We start from the raw sequence: 22,437 nt of genomic DNA, 5'->3' as shown, positions 1-22,437 counted from the left end.
TTTGTAAGACAAACTATAGAACAGCATTACATGCAGGTTTTTCCATGGGAGCCAGGGGGGGTCCTGGTACTACTTCACAAGCGTCTCCCCCTCAAATTGCTGGGGGTTCAACAAGATCCCATAGGCAGGTTTGTCTTGTTGACTGGTGAAGTGTGGGATGCATCAGTTGGCATCCTGGCAGTATACGCTCCCGCCACTCTTAGAGGACCTACTCACTGATATCCAGACCACACTTGTGGATCATCAGACATACCAGTGGATCCTCAGTGGCGACATCATGAATGTGACCCTGAACTGTACACATCTGCGAGGCAGAAATCCCAATACTCCTACAAAATTGACAGCTTTCACCACAGCACTGGGGCTATGCGATGTCTGGAGAGACTTGCACGGACAGGAACGTGGATACTCTTCACTCCGGGGCTCATGCTTCCCTCTCGCGGCTGGATTATTTTTTCCTCTCACAGCCAGATGCATATACGTGTTGGCCGCATACTACCTCACCCGTGGTATCTCGGACCATTCACCACTAGTGATCAAAGTGCACACTAATAAGGCCAAATCAACCCCGGCTTGGCGCTTGAATGGTTACTATTTGGGATTCCCAGGTTTTGTAGACCGCATCCAAGAAAAGAAAACACAAAGTATTTTGACATTAAAAAGGGGTCAGTGGACTATCCAGAGATGTTGTGGGAGGCCTACAAGACGGTCCTACAGGGGTGGGGAGGGGGGACGGAAACGATCTCTGGGATCACAGCCAAGAAAAAGGCCCAGCTCCGGCAAGTGGTGGAAGCAGTGGGAGAGGCAAACAGGAGAGGAGGAATATCTGCTCTCGAACTCTCCTGAGGCACATCGGTCTCTCCTCACAGCTAAGGAGAAGTTTCGCAATGTCTCTATGGACAATAACGAACTGGCCCATTTGCGCAATCGGACCTATGAATCCGGTGATAAGGCCAGGAAAAACTGGCCTGGCTCGAAAAAAGAGACTAAGGGCATCGACAAGTCCGGGAATTGAGACCCGACCCAGGGGAGCTGATGAGGACTGACCAAGAGATTGAAGAGGCCTTTGCCGATTACTATGCAGAATTCTAGTGCCCAGCTGCACCACGATTTGCCCCGATACAAAGGATCTAAGACTCCCGTCTATCGGAGGCCCAAAAGTTAAAGTTCGAGGCCGACATAAAGGAGGACGAAATTGCCACGGCGATCGCTCAACTACATTTGGGGAAGACACCGGGTCCCAACGGATTCCCGGTTGAGACATGGAAAAAGGTTGGGGTGACAGTGGTTAACCCACTACGTACTATGTTTGAGTATTGCAGATAGCAAGGTGTTCTGCCCCGGACCTGCGAAAAGCCAGCATTGTTCTCCCCAAACCATCCAAACCCCCAGAGCTTTGTGGGTCCTATAAGCCGATCTCTGATCAACGGAGAAGCGAAGATACTTAAAGTGATTGGGAACCGCTTACTACCGGTAATTGCATCCCTAGAACATCCCGACCAGTGCAGGTTTATGCCAGACAAGTCAACCCGCATGAAAATCAGTCGGTTGCACTTAATGATTGAGAGCGCCACCCATCATTCAGGAACCACTTGTACTTTTAGCAACTTGGGACTTGGTATTGCCCAGTTTGGATGGTTATGCCTCGTATGGCATTCCTGACAAAAAGAACAGGAGAGGGCGGAACTCGGGTGGTTGGGTAGTCTTGGTCAAAGCCTCCTTCCCTTGTGGGGTCGAGGTGGTAGAGACTGGGCTCGAATTTCTACAATTGTTGAGGTTTAAGTTCTCAGGCGTTGACAGGTTTGATCTCCTGAACTTGTACAATGGTCCAAATGGCGCAGTCGGGAAGGTATGGTGCAAAATCAAGGAATTTGTACACCTGTATTTTGACAACCCTATGAATTCTAGGACAAGGCTCATTTGGGGAAGGGATTTTAACCTTAAAATGGGGTGTGGCCTCCCTAGGGATCTATATGAACCAGCGGAAGAACAAATGTTTAGGGTCCTCGAACCAGAAAATGGCTGACAAGAGGGTCTGTTCTAGGGGCCTCCAGATGAGCACTTGGCTCATTGAGTGGGATCTGTGTTCAGTTAATGGGCGATTTAACCCAGACATCCCCGGCAAACATACCTTCAGCAACCATGTGGGGTCCTCCACGATAGACTACTTCTGCCTTATGTTGACCTTATGGAAATACATGGAAAGTTTTGACGTGGCCCTGTTGGGCGGGGGTGGGGTGGTTTAACAGTGACCACTACCCATTGGTCCTAACTTTGAAATGTTTAATATCCGTGGACCCCAGTGCCTCTGTTTCTTATGTCAAGTAGAGGTGGTTGTGATGTTCCGAAAAATAATTACGTGGGGGAAAATCTTGGACTCTGACCTGCATCAGAAAATATTAGCTAGTCAACGGAACTCACTGTTGGGGATGTTAGATGAAACTAATAATCATTGGGCAGGGGCAGGCTTTTTTGTGGCCCACACAGGGGGCTTTTCAATGGTCCCGAGACATACAGGTACAGCAGGAAAACAGGGCTGGTTTGACGAAAAATGTAGGCTGGCAAAACTAGCCCTTTTGGCTGCTCTAAGGCGTCCTGCGGTGGACAGACGTTGCATCGACAGGCACGGACTGCTTACCGCAGGACGCTTGGGCAAAGGAAATGGGAGCTGCAGATTATAGCCCGGGAAGAATTCTTGGAGGCTAGAATGGTTAATTATGCAAAGGGTTTCGGGGAATTTGTATCAAGGTGGTCTCGTGATAGCCCATTGGGGACACATGTGGGGGCTTCAGACTGGGCTTCTTATTTTGGCACCCTGTACGACTATGGCAGAGCCAGAGAAGAGACTCAGTGTGGGGGGAGTAGTATTAAGTTTCTCTCTGGAGGAAGTAACCAAGGCAATTGGGGCACAATCGTGTAATCAAGCTCCTGGCCCCGATGCCATACTTGCGGACCTCTTTATGAGCCAGCTTGACCTTTGGGCCCAGTTGTTGACGAGTGCCTTTAATGTCTGTCTAAGTTCGGCCCATTATCCCCCCGTCATGGAAGACAGCAACAATATTCCCCATTTTTAAAAAGGGGACATCACCAAACCCTCCTCTTACCGACCCATTTCTCTATTGCACACAGTATTCAACATTTTTGGACAGGTCTTGCAGGGGCATTTGGAGTGTTGGCTCTCGGAGAGCAAAGTCCCTAAGGACATTCAATTTGGTTTTCGCCCAGGGTTGGGGACCATGGAGCAGGCCCTCCACTTGTATCTACTGCTATGTAATGTTTTTTGCAAGGGCAAAACGGTTTACCTTGCATTTATGGACTCAAGCACAACCTTTGAGAAGGTCGATCGTTCCAAGTTGTGGGCCGTGCTCGAGTCCATGGGTTGTCCGGCTGACATTGTGACAGTTTTGCGGGAGATCCATTCGAATACCAAAACCAATGTTCGGTTTGGTCTAGGGGGGAGGTGCACTGAGTGGTGATGTGATATTGGGAGTACGCCAAGGGTGCGTATTGGCACTGTTAGTCTTTACCTTATACATCAATGGGTTGTTGCAGGTAATGTTAAATACTGCTCTGGACTTTTTGCAAGTGGGGGGTAGGCCATTCCCCGCATTGGCGTACGCTGCTGACACAGAGCTTATTGCGAGAACACCCAGGGCATTACAGGCCTTGGTGGATGCGTACGCCTCCTTCATGACCAGCTTAGGTTTAAAAATAAATTCTGTAAAATCAGCAGTCGTGAGTTGCAGTGGCAGCAAGAAGACAATCAAGATGCACCCCATTGTTTGTAAAGGGGGATATTATCCAAAGGGTAAATTAGTATGATTACTTAGGTGTGAGTTTCAGTGTTTTTCGAGTAAGGCACACGTATTTAAACAATCTTTGAAAATGTGCCAATACCTGGGGGGAGTGGGGTCTCCATTGTTTCTCCTCTAGGTCTAAGGGCCAACACCTGGAAATCAGCACTCGAGGTCTATTCCATGCAGGTTAAGGCAGCTCTCTTTATGGAGCAGCTCTTTGGGGGTTTCAAAAGCCTTGTGACATGCAGGCAAGGAAAAACCGCTTTTTCAAAAGGCTATTGGGACTCCCCAGCTCTTCTTTCTGTGCATCTGTTCATAGAGAACTGGGGATTCCGTTACTAGAGGATGAGTGGGCAGCTGCCCCTGGTTTACTATGGCTTTGAATTTGGCGCAATTCTAAAGCCACGGTGTGCCATTTTATAATTAAAAAAGACTATGAGTATGGATTTATGGCATAAGATACCATGGCTCAAATTCGTAAGTGAGCACATGTCCAGGGTAAATTTGGCGGCTTTGCCACCTGCAACAAGGCTGTTTCAAGTTAGAAAAGTAAATTCTTCTAAGAAGGTGGTAATCTGGGAACTAGCAGCAACTCGTACCAATGAAGTGTGGCCCTCGCAGGCTGATGCGTATCATCAGCTCATACATGGTTTGCCCTCAGTCCAGCCATATCTTACTTGGGCTAGGGTGGGCCATCACAGCTGGCTTATCACTAGGGCTCGCTTTGATTGCCTGCACTTCAGAGGGAACACGACAAAGCGGACAGGTTACCCGGACGATCCAGGTTGTCCTGTCTGTTGGGCCCCCTTTGAAGATTTGGCTCATTTTATCTTGTTCTGTCCTGGTTATGCAATTATTAGAGAGCAAACCATTTTCCAAGTTTTCAGATGCACCAACCTGCACCTATATAGGCCAGCATTGATGTTACTAAAGGCAGAAACAAAATGTTCTGCCTGGGCTCCGTTATCATATCTGGAGGTTGCAATGTCACTGAGAATGGGAGTTCTTAGTGTGTTTCTGTACCATAAATTAATCGTGCAATGTGTGGATATGAATTGTATTGATCATTTTTATATCTTAGGATATCACAATAGGGTAATTCATTAATCTTCTATGTGTGGTTATGAATTATACTGTACACTGTTGCATTTTAGAGATCAATGCATTTTTTCTTTTTTTACTGCGATATCTTATCTATGTGTTTAATGGATATTGCTTGGTCCGAATACATTTTTCAAACACAAACACTTCTAGCAATAGATTTCGAGAAGCCATTTGACTCATTGGTTTGGCACAGCAGATGTTAAAATCATGGGCAGAATGGGTTTCGGAGCAGACTTCTTGACCTCGGTTCGCTTCCTATATAAATCCCCAATTGCAGAAGTTAGGGTGAACGGTAGGCTCTCTAGGACTGTCCCACTGGGAAGGGGGACGTGTCAGGGGTGTCCTCTGTCCCCTCTCATTCGCGCTTGTGGTTGAGCCTCTCGCTGCACTACTTCGGCAAAACACAAAATGGGCAGGTTTTCAATGGCCAAATTGGGGGCGGGGGGGCGAAGAAAAGGTTTCGCTCTTTGCCGATGACTTACTGATATACCTGGGCAATCCAACCCACTCATGTCCAATTGTAACAGGCCTACTGCAGAAATACAGAGCATTCAGCGGACTATGAGTTAACTAGGGTAAGTCCATACTCTTCCCAGTCCAGGGAGCCGATCTGGTGATGCCGGCAATCTGTCCATATCGAATTGAGGTGGATGGTTTCCGATATCTGGGCATCCATGTTGATATAGACTAATCACAGCATCTCCTTTGGAATTTACACCAGATTATTGATCGCTTCTTTAAAGATGTCTGAAACTGGAAGGCGTTCCCGATATCCCGGTTAGGAAGGGCTGCTCTCTTTAAGATACTTGCGTTACCGTGTTTTTTATATATCCTACAAAATGCCCCTTTGCAAATCCCGGACTCTGAATTCCAAAAGATAGAATCTGTCCTTCAGGAACTCTTGTGGGGTGGCGCACCACGTTGCAGAGATCTGTTTGGGAAGGAGAAGGGGCCGGAAAATCGGGCTGCCACATATCTGTGCCCATTACTGGGCTAGTCATAAATGGCAGTCATTAACGGCATTATCCATGGGGACCAAAACCTACCCCACATTCGAGCATAAGGGCTGGGGATGCACAGAGCGACCCTGCTCAGTCACTAGTATTGGAGGGTGCAACGATTTTCCCCTCCATCCGTGTTGCAGCACATACGGCAGCTATGGAGGGCAGCCCACAAACACAGTGGGAAGGTAAACTGACCTAGGCCCAACCACTTTGGGGGACCTCTGTGTTACTGGAAGTGAACAAGCAGCCAATGTAGTCAGGATGGGTGGCAGCAGGTATAAACACCATCAGAAACTTAATGAAAGGGGCGGGGGAATCCCCCCTCTTTTGCCGATTTACGACAGAGATTCGGCTAACCGGATACAGAATGGTACCATTATTTTCAAATTACCCAGGCAATACATACGCATCTCACTCATTCGTCACATGCCACAATGCTCCCCACTTGAACTAAATGTACTATCAGAACCTTTAACTACTAGGGTTACCTCTACCCTATAACAAACAATAACAGCCTTTGCGACCCCAGAAGTATCCAGTCTTAATGAGAAATGGGAGGTGGATGTCAGATCCATTGACCAGGAGGACTGGGTGGTGGCACGGATGTTCCCCCGGGAAATCGCAATCTCTTCCAGTCTCCGACTGATACAACTTAAGTTACCCCATAGAGTGACCTATCCCAGAGTAGCACTATTTCGATGGGGTCAGACTGATGGCCCACAGCATTAGCGATATGGGGTGCCCCCAGATTCGCCACTTCTGGGTGACATGTTGCAAAAGACTCTCCAAAATACTAGGGATGGAGGTACCACATGACCCGAAGTTATTACTGCTGGGAATATGGGGCGAGAGCTCCTATAACCGATATGAAAGGCTTATCCACACCGATTGGCCCAATTAAACTAAACCTTGCAAAGAAATGGGGGCGGGGGGGTCCCTGACTGCCCTAGGTTTAGACAGTGGGTAGCTGATGTGAGCGTTTGTATGTCCATGGAACAACGCGTTTACACTGAATGGGGATATCTTGAGAAGGCGAATAAAATCTGGCATGGGTGGGAGGCGAGGGAAGGGATGGATTCATGTTAGGCAGAATCATATGCAGTACCCTTTGGGAACACAACACGCAATTAAGACTACAAGTGACAGTATAAATTCACCTTTGGTACAAGCCTGTACTACACAGTAAAGTGGTAGTGGTGGCTGAGCAGCCAGACAAATCTCAAGAGTAAAGTGAGCAGTACCAATTATTACACAAAGGACAGCAATTACTATGGTTGAAACAAACACTGACTCAGGTTTCTGAGTAAAAGAATATACATGTATTTACACATAAATTATAAAACATTTCACTATTATCAAGCAGTTGGAAAAAAATCACAATCCTAATACACTACACCACACCCAATAGATTCTGGACAAGTTAAGTTCAAAATGAAGTGTGAGCAAAATGGCACTCCAGTAATTAAAAAGGGTGTAAAGACAAAGTTAGACAAAAGTTGAGCAGCACCAACAAGTATGCAAGCACGGCAATCTAGAAAAAGTAACTACAGTGAGGAAATCAAATCAAGAGGCCTGGGCCGAAGTCAATGGCCAGAGTCTATGCAGAGGATCACACAGTTCAGAGTAGTTTGCGGTTAAATCTTTGCTAAGAGTTTAGAACAAAGTTGGTCAGAGGAAAAGTTATTTTAAAGAATAGAGAAGGACAAGCCCTTGGATTGGCAAAAGCTTTCAAGCACTTTTACTGCAGTCGGACGAAACAAACGACCGGATCTGAACAGTACCTTAAATGGAGAAGAAGGCTGTAGCTGAGGTAGATGTTCCTGGCAGGTCCTGCAGGCTCACTGTTCCTGAAGCGACTGTCAGACTGACAAGCAGGACGAAGACTGGAGGGTCCTGCACTATCCAGAGAAGAAATCAGCAGCAGAGCAAAGCATTGAATAAAAGGTGCGCTCCTTAAAACCCAAGCAGGGTCCAATCCTCCTGGCTATCCGGTTCACTGTAGCTGTGCACAGCAAATTCGACCAGAGGAGTGAGGCCTGGCTTGCAGTTTGGCTAACTGGTTGTTCCCACCAGCTCAAGGGGAGAAGATTGCTTGCAGATCGTCCTTGTTGGTGAAGTTTGAAGATTCGGACCCACAGCAGGGATTCACCGGGAGGTTGAGCCGTGGTAGAGGTCCTCTTCTGTCAGCTTCTCTCGATCCAGTGGCGACTCTGCCTTCTCAGTCCCAGAGACCTGCTTTTTTATGCAGTTCCCCCCATTCACACAGCCTGGCTGTCAATCACACATCAGGATGGCTGTCCCGCCGTGACAGTCACCACAGCCAATCATATCAGAGTGCGACATGGGTCTCCAAGGAGACCCTGTGCAGGGAGTCTCAAACTCCTCCCTCACATCTTGTCCCCCTCAGACATTCAGGTGCCTAAGGCGGGCTTCTGTGCAGAAGCATGCCAAAGGACGGTGAACAAAGGACCCAAACCTGGTTTGGCTCGCAGAGTAAAACACGACACGAGAAAGACTTACAAAACGAAATGGCGAATAAACCCAGCCGGAACCGTATAAAAGTAAACATACACGGAACGCGTGGCATTTTCCACCCGGTGGGGTGAGTCATGTTTTTAACCTGGTCTGCAGCTGAATTAATGCAAGATTAACTTTGTATGGTTGATGCTCAGATGACTTTAATTTGAATAAATACAACATTTTCACCAAATGTGGTCGAGTGTGCAGGGGCATATTTATGCGCTATCAGAACCTTCAGCCAATGAGTAAGGTTGATAGGAGTAGATAGTCAATACATTTTCTACATGTTATAAGCTTAGCCAAGCTTGAGCCCATAAGCACCAGCTATTTTAGAGGTTGAGCGCAGTGATATTGGCAAACTGGAGTTTTGGGATTATATTATATATCTATCTATCTATATCTCTCAGTTCCAATATTGAATGTAGAAGAAAAACAATTGCAGGACATTGAATAAAGCACTGTGAGCACATAGGACATTGATCCACTAAGTCATCCACACCCACACCAAATATACGTTAATCTTTAAGATACAAATCAGGAGATTGGGGTATGAAGAAATCAGCCACTTACTAACAGTTCCAAATAGTCTTTGATTCTTGGCAAATATGTAAGAGAGCTGATGGCTACCAAGCAGCAAAGTGCAAAATCGAACAGTTGATAGCAGAAAAATGGAATCAGCCATCCACCTCGATGCTTGCAGGGAAAAGAAAGAAAAATGACCAATTTAAGTTACAAAAAAACATTAAAAGAAGTAATGAAAGAAAACCAGAAATATACTTACAGCTATTGATCCATACACCATCATAGCACTGATTGTAAACATGAGGAGGGAGATGGCGAAAAGAACGCATGTGTTTTCTGTATAACAGCAAACATAAAATTAGAAAAACACTCTACAGACTCGAACAAACATAATTGCTAGCTTGATGGAACAGCTCACCTTATATCAAGGTTTACAATAACATGTTAACTCAACAAACCCTGTCAACACCCTGTGTTTCGGCCCCCCTCTCTTGGGTCCAGACTTAATCCCCCATCACACCCAAGAGTTAAACACCACAAGGTCTTCATCGGGACATATATAGTTTGATATATAATCAATGTTATTCTCCCATTAGCCACAATTTATCAATGCTTTGTTCCCTTATCCATACTTTTTGTTGAGAAACCACAGAGGTACAGCCACACCTTTCAGATCTCCCAGGCAGAACCACCTACTTAGAACCAAAATGTAATGTGCCCAAACTATATTCCTTTAGTCAACATGTCCCTCAGTGCATTCAGATTGAAGTGGCGCTGAATATGCAGTCTATGCTGGAGTATCACAGGCTCACAGACTCCGACACCTTTGGTTCTCTAGATGTTATGGACCACAATTTCCATCTGGCCTAGCAAGTACAGTCAATGGTGAGGGATGATGGGAGTACAAGTAAAAATATTTGGAAAACCACTGGCTGCAGCCACCTGCCTAACATAAGACAATCATTAGATCAGTACGCCAAATAATTTGCCAAAAATCCACCAACTGTCATGAATCAGAGATGAATGTTTAGGCATTACATTTCATTAAAATGCACACTTATTAATCCATACAAAACGCAGAGGTCAAAAGGTATTCCTTTGACTTTATGTGGATTCGCAGTCAATGAGTAAAAATAGGTTTTAACTGAAAAACAAATATTTTTGTAATAATTATTTCTTTGCATCTAGTTATTCATGCACATTAAAAGATGCATACTCTGGCATTCTAAGATGGCCGCTAGCCTGTGAGGATGTACTTTTCAGTCCTCTGCCTGGGCCTACCATAGTAAGCCCCTGGCTGTCATAGCGATCCCGCGTGTGCCGTATAGAATATACTCCAAGAAACCGGAGCGTTAATCATCCGAGTGAATCGTGTGACAGATACCAAACCGGTGAACGCACCCCAAAGAAAGCTTGTGGGTTGGGAAAGCTGATCGTCCCTCCCGGAATCCAGCACACAGCGGAACAGGCCCCGGCGTGGAGCGTAAGGTGGTGGAGGAGGAGGAGCAGCAGAGATACCCACCCACCGAGCTCACACGCAGCGGAGAGGGACGGAGACATCTGTAGTCTGTGGAATGCCTCAATCGTTCAAGGGACCGGCAGGGAACAGTAAGGAAACAGGCTTCCTTGATGCGGAGCTCCGACCGGACCAGAGAGGACACCTCCTGAGCCAGAAGACATGTCACAGAAGGTGAGAGACCGACCCGTAATGCTGGAACGAAAAAGGTCGGAGAAGTGAGCTTCCCCCTCTCCCCCCCCCCCCCCAAGGAAAGTGCGGTGAGAAGTAGTGGGGGCTCCGGAAATCTTAAGATTAGGGCAGAATACAGTCCTCCCCTCCCCTTCACACATGGCAATGTTAAGCAAGTCCCTGTAGCTCAGGAAGATAAAGAAGAGACATAATCCAACACAGCAGGGCTGGAAACGGAGGGCACACAAACACCTAGACACTAAGAGGGACCCCCGCTTGGCTAGGGCAATTCTGCCCGAGACCCTCTCCACCAACATGCAGGAGCATAGAGGCAGGAATCAACGTGCAACACGTGAGGCAGACAACAGTAGGCTGGGGATCCAGTGCTGCAGCTGAAGGCAAGGCCCCCACATAGGGGAAATACGACGATACCAGGAACGTGATGCCACGGTTCCGCACCAAACTATACCATCGTCAACGTGAGGGATCATAACCTGCTAAGGGAAAGGAGAAGGGGTAGGTACCACAGCATAGACTGGCAAAACACAAGGAGAGATCTGTGAGAAGCTTAGAGAATCAGGAACTTTACAAGCAACTACAGCAAACTACGGACAGGAATCCTCCCCTAAATCTCTTAAATAACCATCCAGATACCCGGCGGACCCTGCCTGGAAGGAATAACGCTCAGGAAGAGAACAGGGACTAAACCCAGGGGGCTCCATACTACCAACAAGAGGAGGGCAGCCGAGGGCAATATCGAGAGTAGTTCACTGATGCCAGGAACCAGAAGAAAGACAGCCCCAGCCAAAAGCAAAGGGTCAGTGGACCCAGAGGGAAGACAACTGGAGAGGTGCTGGCGGCAAGGATCAGAAGCCACTCCGACGGAGAGTTCAAGGAGCCCAACACAGAGTGGATTTAAAGAGGCTGAACCACCTGCCATAGCGTTGAATAAGGAAGACCTGCAGCAGTGCCTCAAGGGAAAGGAGGACAGAATGGTAAGCTCCTCCAAATTCAGTTTGCCAAGATGAAGGAGTTCTCCAGAACTCCTTAGAAGAAGAAAAGAATCAACAATCTGGGCTCCAGAGTGCATATAACAGAAAGAGGCCTCACGGAAACGGCTAAAGTAGTAAGACAGAATAGCCACACACAACCTTGATTTGCAGGCAGAAGACTTGGAAAATCTCTCACGCAGGTCAAACATAAAGGTAAAAGTACTAGGCGAAAGCATCCCAGATGCAGACCTGAAAGAAACCATGCAACAATACTTTGGAAGCCTCCGGACGTAGATGTCGCCTGAGGAAGTGAGAATAGAGCAGGTCCATAGAGTGGGACCCAAAAGACAAGACCCTGGATCAAGGCCAAGAGATGTCCTAGTTGCCCTACCGTCATACACCACGAAGGAGGCCATACTCCAAGCAGCTAGGGCACACTGAGGAATGACCATCAATGGACTTCAAATTCAGCTATAATCTAGCACTCACTACCCTTCAGAAGAGAATCGCAACTAACCCAGTGACTAAATTGTTAGCAGACAAGAACATTCCCTACAAATGGACGTCCCCATTTGGCCTCCTCTTCATGTGGGAGGGGAAGACAACAACGGGTCACAACATGCAAGGATGTTTTGTCTGTAATGAACCTCGGGACTCAAGAAGGAAATCAAAAGCACAAACAATTCCTTGACCCCGAGTGAGGCTGGTAGACCTCGGGAATGGTCCGGAAACAGACAAAGGAGGGGAAACGGAGAGACCCAGCTAAGAGGACCGCGAAATAAAATCGGGAGGTACACGCCCCAAGGATGGACACCGATAGCGAATGATAATCACCTTGGCAGTATATCCAAACTACTACAACACGGTAAGTAAATGCAAACAAACAGGACTACAAAAAGGACTACAAAAAGCCAGTCAAGAAGGGCGAGAATCGCTGGATCTAATGGCTCAGGAGAGAAGGGAACCGAAAATGAAATCTTGGAATCCAAATCGGGGTGTAGGTCACCCTGGCAGAGGGATTCCCCAGGATTGTATAAGGGCCAATGCCCTGGATTAGTATCTTGGGAAGTTCGTAAAAACTAAATTGTCCGACTGGGGAAGGGGGAGGTGGGAGAATTAGGGGGAGTGGAGGGGGAGAGTTGGGGATGAAGTTTTGTTAGTTTTTTAAATCTGTGTGGGACAACGGCACAATATAGCTTTTAAGGAACAAGTTACTTACCTGTAACTGTTGTTCTCCAGCATGGGTCTGGCATGGATTCACATGCTCATGAATATTCCCTGTCGTCAGGCCGGGAATCCTCGGTAAATAAAAAATCATTTTCAGTTTCGTTTCTGATCTGTCTTTCTTAGTAGTAACCAATCACTGATCTCTGGGTCATACTGCCCCCAGCCAATGACTGCCCTCTACCCAAGCCCCTCCCCTGGCAGCCATCCTCAGATTTGGTAGCACATAAAGTGGCAGTATGACCAAGTGAAGAGCCGCAGAGGGGAAGGAGGGAGGGTTCGCATGTGAATCCATGCCAGACCCATGCTGGAGAACAACAGTTACAGGTAAGTAACTTACTTCTCCTATTTGCAGCAGTTCTGAACTTGGTTCTCTACCTCCTTCAAGTGTTATACACATAGAGTAGCTACCCTGTCGGCGCCAACATTGCTCTCTTGCTCTCCCTCTCCGTCCCTTGTTGTGTCCTCCCCTTCAAAACACGAATTGGAGATTTTGATATTTTTTTTTTTTTAAAAAAGGGACTAATTCTCTTCTCTGCTAACAGAATAAGTTCACTTACTCTTTATCCCAGTCTGAACTTTAAAACTGTCCTAATACCCTTGCCACAGTGACATCCCGTAGATTCATAGCCCCCTTCGACATAAGAGATTTCACCAGGGAAAATAGTACAGCCAATTTAGATGTATATTGAGGGTTATACATTTTAAATGTGGCTTCTCATTTTGGAAACACCACATAGACCCTCAATCTCGAGCTGCTGCCTCAGCAAGGTCCCATTTCAGCTTCCTGTCTGGAAACCAGTTTCAAACATGGCCTGACCACCTCTCTGGAAGGGCTTCTGTCTCCTGCCTACCTAGGATAGTCATTCAAATGGTTTCAGTTCTGCCGCCACATCCACCTAGCCCAATATTCATAATAAAAATCCCTTAATTCTCTGCAAGCAATCTTAAAATCCTCCGCTTCCACATCTTGTGATTGGAAGGAGGGGTTCACCCCCCCCCCCTTAAGTCATACAAATGCAAATGTGGGAGGAATTTTCACTCCAAATTATGAGGCGCCATTTTGTTTAATTTAATAACTTTGGATGTGAATGTGCAAGTGTAATAAAAGAAGGATCATTATTCTGTAGATCAAAAAGCAACAATTCAAAAGTTCCTGTGCAACGCATATTCCCAGGGGTAATTATTTTAGACATTCACCTTCATTTATTTTCCATTGCACCCTCTAAGAAAATGTTACATTGGATGAAAGACATTATCTACCATTTACAATTAGTCTCACGTTTCTAAAAGATTCCCATATGATGATTTCTTTGTAATTGTATTTTGGTCCTAAAATGCACATAAGCACCTTTCCTATTCGTTTCATAAGCAAGAAAAAGCTTTGGCCAACAGAGGCCACGGTTGGTATGTCCTGTATACATTCTCCTGCCAAGTATGGCAAGGTTTCTTTGGCTTGTTCAGAAAGATCAGACAACGGTTAATCGACTTCAGCCAAAAAAAAAAAAAAAAAAAAAAAAACACGGTTGAGGGTCCTAGCCTTTATGGATTGGCAATAGCTTATTGGTTTAACTGGTAGGAATACGATGAATCAGGGTCTTACTAGGGCCCCATGTTTGCGATGTGGCTTGGGCCTCTGTTGGAGTTTTTAATGACAATTTGACATGATTACTTAAGCTTCGTTTGGTTAAGTTTCACTAAGCTGTCTTCACAATCTGTCACTCTATATCTACCTTTGCTTTCATTGGGTTTTATATTATTTTTGTATGCAAAGTTTTGAGCTATGTGGTATAGAAACATGCTTTCCAAAGTGCTACTCCTGTTCGGATAGTATGTGTCCAGTAAATTGTTTTTTAAAAATGTCTTGGCTGTTGGGATCCTTTCTGGCAATTGTTTCTATGTCCTCATATGAGTTCAGAACTCTTTCTAGATTTAGCAGGACCAAGATTTAGCCATAATATGTTGTCTGATTTTTTATACAGAGCAGTACCGGTTAAACGATCTGCTGCTTCGTAGCCTCCACATTCTCTATGAGAGAATATTTTTATGCCTAGGCTGTACAATTTCAGAGATAGTGTTTTGTCTGATGACCGGTCATTCCAGAGGTCTTGAAGCTCTTTTTTCAGCTTTTGTTAAGTGGGCTGTAACATATCGTGCAACTGCAGTGGAATTGTCTGCAATGTACTGCACATCTATGTTTACATTCCATAAGAGGGCAATGATTGCATTGTAATCATTGATATATTTTGATTCTTCTGTTCTTTTTTAATGTAATACGTGTTCTTAGGTGATTTACCTTTAACAATATGTCGAACTGAAGACATGAAGTTGTTCACTTCACCTGTTTGTGTAACTGGTCTAGGGAAACCAAAGCGGCATTTGGTGTAGTATTTCCCTTTGCTTTTGTATTTGCGACGACAATATTTGCCACATATTTCTTTGAAATTGTAAAATCTGTCCATGCAGGTCACTATGTGTACATTGTGAAGGGATTTCACAAGTGACATATTTTTGGATGAACTGCAAAACAGTGGCATCACTGTCGTGACCAAATGTAGTTGAACCTTTGAGCCATAAAAGCATGTGGAAACTAGGATGGAAATATCTTGACACATTGACTGGATCTAGAGAGCAAAGTTCTCCAGGTGTTAATATATCAATGTTGGTTTTGTTGTTGTTTGATATGCGTAGGAACTCATGTAAACCTTCCCTTGCATACTCTGCACAACTTAGTTTAACAAACCAAGTCGGTGATCCAAGGTTTCTGATCATACAACATACGCCTCCGTGCTGTCGGGACCAGAATTCTTTTGTACCACGCATGTTTGCAAACAGATTTGTTATACTTTGTTGTAAAACCTCATCTTTTTCTTGTACTTTTTGTATTAATTGCATAGCTGACATATTTTGAAAGTGGGTCCCAGATTTGAAAATGTGTGCAACTCCATAACATAGGGTTGCTAGTTCACTTTCAAAGAGTAGGTGGAATATGTATTCCACATTTTGTCTAAATCTGGGATCTTGAGAATACATTCGTAATGAGCGGTATTCTGATGCCGTATTCTGAATGGGTTGATCATCGTATCTTCCGCTTTTGCCAGTAGGAAATAGCAGTGGCTTCTATACTTTTTTCCCATATGCTCATTGGTGACCCTTTGGTTTGTCGCATTTGGTAGGTTTCTAGTGCATCATCTATGCTTTCTTTGGAATGCAATGGATGAATTGTGTAATGGTCCAAAAGAGTGTATACTGCAGCAGGATCCCGAAGTTCAAATTGACCAGTTTCTGATGGCTCTTTAATTATTTCAGTTGTTTCCCTTAAGGTTTCTTCAATATTTATTTCTTTGTAGTATTCGTTATTGTCTTTCAGATATTGCAAGGCTTGTCTAACTTTATGTAAATCCACCAGTTGTTGCCAATTTTTTCTCACTTTTGTTGGTACACCATTTACCAAGACAATTAAACAATGCTCTATTGGACGTTGCACTCCTGGAGTGTGTACATTTTCTGTCAGATCTAATGCCAAATAAACTACTTTGACACAAATGTCTTTCACCAATTCAGAGGGAGGCAATTTTGCTGTTTTTGGTTGAAGGCGTATTATTGCTTGAAATAGGTGAACTGTTTGAATTATGATGCTCTCATACAAGTTGAATTGTTGCAGGTGTTTTGGTAATGGGAACAATTCCAAATTATTTGTGATAGCACGTGAAGGAAGCTTTGTAGTGGAGTAACTGCAACATATTAGGGGTTCACTTATTTGGTATTTGTTTTCTCCTAAAAGGTAGAGAGCTAATTCAAACCATTTGGAATCTTCATTGTCTATTTTGTATGTTACGTCTATAGTTTGTGTTCCTTTTGTAAAACATTCTGCGGCAACACACACATGGTTTGGTACTTCAGCCGATGCTCTTTCAAATTTTGGTATTTCTTTTTTGTATGTGTGTAATAGAAGGTTGCTATGTGCAGAACTGTTGCTAGTCTGCTCTAAAACTATTGCATTTTGTAAGTGGCTTTCACTTCCAAAATATTTTCTCTGTATTCGGTTGATTTCTTCTTGTAGGTATTTGGGTGTACCATGTAGAATAGTGTTATTTAAATTGGCTAAGTACTCTAGATTTCTTACATTTGAATGATGTATTGATATCCTTTTGATATCATGGAAGGTGCTTTTGCACATAGGTTCTGAAATGCAGGCTAATTAATGTCCTTGTAGTCCTGCGTATTTTCGCACTGGACAGATATCCATAATTTGCAGCACTTTCATTTAAATTTTGTCTTTACCTTTCACATACTGATTGAGGAACTGACCTAAAGATTTGAAAGATTTGTTAGGAATGTCACACTTTGACGTGCACAGCCATTCGTATACTGGACGGTCTGGTTCAGTTGAATGGAGAGGTAATTCTGGGTTTTCAGGGGATACTTTTGAAAGAAGTGCTTTTTTCCATGATAGTGTTATTGATTTTTTCATACCCTCGTCCACTGCTATGGATGGCAATTGTGTTAGTTTGATTTTGTTTGTATGCTTCTTCATTAAAGTATGGTTCTGTGGTTGTTGTGCGACTCCATTCACCTCCACAGTTACTTTTGTTGACATTCTGTTTATTGATAAGTTTCTTTTGTAGTTTAGTACTTAGTTTTGTTAGTGGTTTCATCCTATTTAACACAAAAATAAATAATTTCCTTTTGAGAAGGATTGCACTGTCTATGAGAGCTTGTAGGATTAATTTTCTACGGTAGGTTGTAAGGGTTGAGGATGATTTTGGTCCTCTTATTAGATTCTGAAGGACTCTGTGGCGAAACATTTTTGCTAAAATACTTTTTTTACTGTGGGTTCTTGTTACTATATCAGGATTAATCGGAGCATTGTTAGCAGTATTGGTAGTCGATTTTTTTGTAAAGTGTTTTCTGTTTCGTGCCACATTCTGATAGAGGAGGCAAAGTTTCAGTAGTTCAAGCTTCCTTTGTTTTGCTAAACAACTGTATTAGCTGTTTTGTTGCAATCTTCTCTACAAACTCTGCTACAGATGGATGCTTACTTTGGACACTTATTTTCATTTGCTCCATTTCTGCGTTCCTTTCTACGGACTTACTTTTTGGTAGGCATTCTTTGGGGTCTGTTGGAAAATAAAAAGAAGGCATGGTTTGGTCTGTTGTACAATGTATGTGTGCTGTGTGCATGCATGCATGAGTTTGATTGGGAAGCTGTTTGTGATGGTGTGTGAATGTTCATTGGGGAGTTACAATGAGTTGGGAAGGCTATTTTTCTGTTTGTATAGTACTACACTGTGCTTCAGATGAGAGTAGAAAGTGAGCTAGTGGTGAGGAGAAGCAATAGTAAATGTAATGGTTTAAAATTCATACAGCCATTTCTTTTCTACTACTAACATTCTAATGCTTGTGTATGTTATTTGTGTTTCTAAAACACAAGGATTTGTGCGCTGTGAAGATGGATTTCTGAACTCTGTCCTGGGGGGCAGAGGTTCAGAACGGCAGCCTAGTTTCTTGGAACAGGGTAACCTCTGGACAAGCCAGACCAATTAGGGTAGCGATGGCGGCAGTCAAGACTAGGTCTCAAGAGGGGTGAGGGTGACTGAAAGCCCGCAATGAGCACACAAAGCAAGGACGCTTACAAATTACTCCAGACAGGCGTTATATTAAAACTATAGACACATTTATTACAAGGCCTTTGTAACATCGACCATAGTAAAGAATCACAGTAAACCAACACATCACAATCAATACAATATATATACACAAGACCGAGGGGTCTAAAGAGTTAGAAGCACGAAATATGCAGACCACCTAGATGGGGAGGAAAACAGGCAGTGCAAGTAATCGTTAGACCCAGTTCGACATCAGAGGCCACCTAACTAGAAGGAAGTCCGAGCCCTACGAAGAGTGGAGCCTTGTGCTCAAAGGTACCTGCACACACGGGTGCCAACGGGCAAAGGAGAGTCTTTTCAGGGAAATCAGGCAGTTCATAAAGGTGGACGAAAAGATGGTGAACAAATCCGTGACTCAGGCAAGGCCTCCACTTGGGGGCAGAAGCAGGGCGTGAGTGCGGGAAAGGGTTTGCTGTTTACAACAGCGATGGAAAGTCACAGGCACCTGCGGGAGGGCGACCTGTTAGGGTATTGACTACTCACCGGTCACTGATGCAGGCAGACCCAGGTTTCTCCGGTTCAGTTTCGGTACTGGCAGGTTCAGATGCGATCAGAGGAACATCTCGACGCCGTGTAGATTCCGCGACAGTAGGAGTCAGGGTCGAGGGTGTCCCAAATGCAGCGAACTCGCACATATTGTTACCACACCAGGGCAACTCGGCAACTGCGTGTATTCCGGTCCCAAAGCACACGTCTCACTAATGCCAAGTGTACGAATAGTGTGAGAGCGCCGAGGACACAGGATTAGCAGTAAGCCAGACGGCGGTGACAGAGCAAGATTCCTGTGTAGGCTGGCCAGTCCACTGGATGGCCCAGGGACGCTTCCGAAGGCTTACGTACAGGATCTGGTGAAGATGCCGAGAATAGTTGTTCCCACTATTCTAAAGAGTGGAAGCGCCTTTGCAGACCTTCTTGTTCAATCAGAGGCCGAGTGGTCTTGCAGGACGACAGCAGTGCAGGGTGCCAAACCTTCAGCGAGTCACCAGCGATTCCTTGACTCAGCTTCTTAGTTACAGGATACTTGGCTCCTTATCCTTTGTTCGTGAGGACTCAGGAGATCGACATGGTAGTGGCGTTTTCAGCCTCCTCTTATCCAAAGTTCCCTTTGCGCCAAAACGGAGAGGGCCCAATGGGAGATCCGCTCACAAACACTCCCACCATACATAGACCTATCACGGACCACGGTCGTCCCAGGCATTCAGGACACTCTAGACTCTCTGGCACCCAGGATGTGTATTGGGAACAGACATCCCAGCCCACATCCTGGAGGCACACACCAACTTTGTACACATGCAGGGAGCTGTACGTAGAAATCCGCAACACTTGCACAGTAGTTTTTGAAGTAGGTGCTTTGCAATGATATGCGACTTGCATTCAGAGTGATCAATAGTACATTTGAAGTGCAAAATTTAGATGACGGGTTAGATGTACAGATGTTGAATGGGATTGGTGGATGGTTGTGTGACTGCTCAGCTGTGTCCAATGAGGGAATGGATTCGCGAGTGATGTGGAAAGGGTAGAAGGACTGGCTAAGAGTTACGTGCTGCACGTAGACAGCGCTTGTCCGCGGGTAGGGCGTGCCACATACAGGGGTTCTACAGCAAATCCAGCATGGAAAGGGGACTGTAGGCATCAGCCAATCAGATGTTCACATTGTTGTTTTGTGTCGAAAGACTATGCGTGTACTGAAGATGGCAGAGGTGTAGACAGTCAGGGTTTTGGTGCTTGGTGATATTTTTGTCACTGGTTTATAGCACTATTCTGAAAGTAGGCATGTGGCTCACAATTTCGATGTGAGAGGAATGGAGGTGGTGTGGTGCGCTAAGACTGATCGCAATGTTGCGGCAATTCTCCAAGTTTGCAGAGACATGTGTAGGATGACCAGTTCCCATGTGGTACTTTTGCAATACGGCGCTTGCCGTTTGGGCTACGCGAGTTCACATACTTTTTTGGAAGATTTGGAACAGTTGGTGCAAGCAGTCATTAACATATTTCCAACTGCGAAAGTAATTTTTTCTGGCTTACACCCTAGAGGAAAATGGGACAACAGCTCTGTTTTCTGTCGTGATCAAAGTATTGGGAGGTGTAACATCAATCGCGGCATGCGTGCTTTCATGTTATGAGCTGGTATGTTTTTCTGCAGCCACGAGAACATTGTTCCCAGTAATGCGGCTTATTTTGAAGCAGATGGTGTTGCGTTATCTTCTTTGGGAAATGCCATGTTCTTTTGGAATGTAAGGCTTGCTTTGGAGAAGGTTCTGTAATGATTGTAGGAGTAAAGTAAGAAGAAAAAATTTATAAAAAAATAAAAAAAAAAAAATAAAAAAAAAACAGGTGTCTGTAAGGCATCTGCCCCCAAAAAAAGGCTCTTTTCAGAGCCCACCTTAAAGGGGAAGGAACAAGTTACTTACCTGTAACTGTTGTTCTCCAGCATGGGTCTGGCATGGATTCACATGCTCATGAATATTCCCCGTCGTCAGGCTGGGAATCCTCGGTAAAGAAAAAACCAGTATCAGTTTCGTTTCTGATCTGTCTTTCGTAGTAGTAACCAATCACTGATCTCTGCGTCATACTGACCACAGCCAATGACTGCCCTCTACCCAAGCCCCTCCTCTGGCAGCCATCTTCAGATTTGGTAGCACGTGAAGTGGCAGTATGACCAAGTGAAGAGCCGCAGAGGGGTAGGCGGGAGGGTTTGCATGTGAATCCATGCCAGACCCATGCTGGAGAACAACAGTTACAGGTAAGTAACTTGTTCCTTCTCCAGCATGTGGTCTGACATGGATTCACATGCTCATGAATAAAGAATACATAGCAGTACACACATGCACAACCACGGGAGGTGGCAAAGGCTCAACATTAAGCAAATCTTACCTCCTCACCAGGCTCACCTTAGGCGAACAGGTTGCGCAGCACTGCTTGGCCGACCCTGGACTCCTCCCTGGAATCCCGATCGACGCAGTAGAATTTCGTGAAGGTGTGCGTCGACCTCCACGTAGCAGCCCTGCAGATGTCCAGCAAGGGCGCACCAGATAGGAACGCCGTGGTAGCTGCGATCGCTCTGGTGGAATGGGCTCTCGGACGGCCAGGCAGGGGTCGGTTTGCCAACCGATGACAGTACATGATACAGCCGGAGAGCCATCTGGAAATGGAAGCCTTCGAGAGAGCCTTCCCCTGATTGACAGGTCCAAAGTTCACAAAGAGTTGTGACGTCTTCCGAAAATCCTTCGTGCGGTCCACGTAGAACTTCAGCGCTCTAGCCACATCCAGCGAGTGCAAAGTCCTCTCAGCCGGCGACGAAGGCGACGGGAAGAAAACAGGCAACACCAAGGGTTCGTTGAGGTGGAAGTCCAACGGCACCTTGGGCATGAAGGAGGGGTGCGTCCTGAGCACTACCCTCGTGTCGTGAAAAGTCAAGTACGGGGCCTTGCAGGAACGGGCCTGGATCTCTCCCACCCGTTGTGCGGAGGTGATGGCCACAAGAAACGCTGTTTTCCACGACAAGAACTTCAACGGAGCCGAGTGCAGAGGCTCGAACGGAGGTCCCATGAGCTTGGTCAGCACCACGTTGAGCTCCCACGCCGAGGCCGGAGCCTTCACCGGCGGGAACGATCTGAACAGTCCCTTCATGAACTCTTTCACCAGACGATGAGACCACAAGGACGTCCGCCCCGTGATTCTGGTGTATCGGGAGATCGCAGCAAGATGAATCTTGATGGACGCGTGCGCCAGTCCAGCTTTGGCCAGCGTCAGTAGGTACGGCAGTACTTGGGGAGCCGTAATCCGCAGAGGGTTAATCTTCTGTGCGTGGCACCAGACAGAGAACCTCTTCCATTTGTGTACGTAGCATTTAAGAGTTGAGGACGCCCTGGCCTTTGCAAGAACCTCTCTGCAGTCGGCCGGTATGTCGTATCCCCC

General features: G+C 45.6%; 1 protein-coding gene across 1 annotated transcript in view; it reads right to left on the bottom strand.

Moving 5' to 3' along the window:
- LAPTM4A (lysosomal protein transmembrane 4 alpha) overlaps nucleotides 1-22,437 on the bottom strand; it is a 253,752-nt gene that overhangs the window by 141,007 nt on the left and 90,308 nt on the right. The window contains exons 3-4 of the mRNA XM_069605911.1: nucleotides 9,207-9,283; nucleotides 8,996-9,118 (exon numbers count right to left, since the gene is read on the bottom strand). Of these exons, the coding sequence (XP_069462012.1) occupies nucleotides 8,996-9,118; nucleotides 9,207-9,283 (200 nt within the window). The remainder of the gene's footprint in view (nucleotides 1-8,995; nucleotides 9,119-9,206; nucleotides 9,284-22,437) is intronic.

This window comes from Ambystoma mexicanum, chromosome 4p, assembly GCF_040938575.1.
Source record: "Ambystoma mexicanum isolate Mex_15411 chromosome 4p, UKY_AmexF1_1, whole genome shotgun sequence".
Classification (NCBI taxonomy): domain Eukaryota; kingdom Metazoa; phylum Chordata; class Amphibia; order Caudata; family Ambystomatidae; genus Ambystoma; species Ambystoma mexicanum.
Note: the sequence above shows the minus strand (reverse complement) of the source record. Positions and strands in the feature narration are given on the sequence as shown.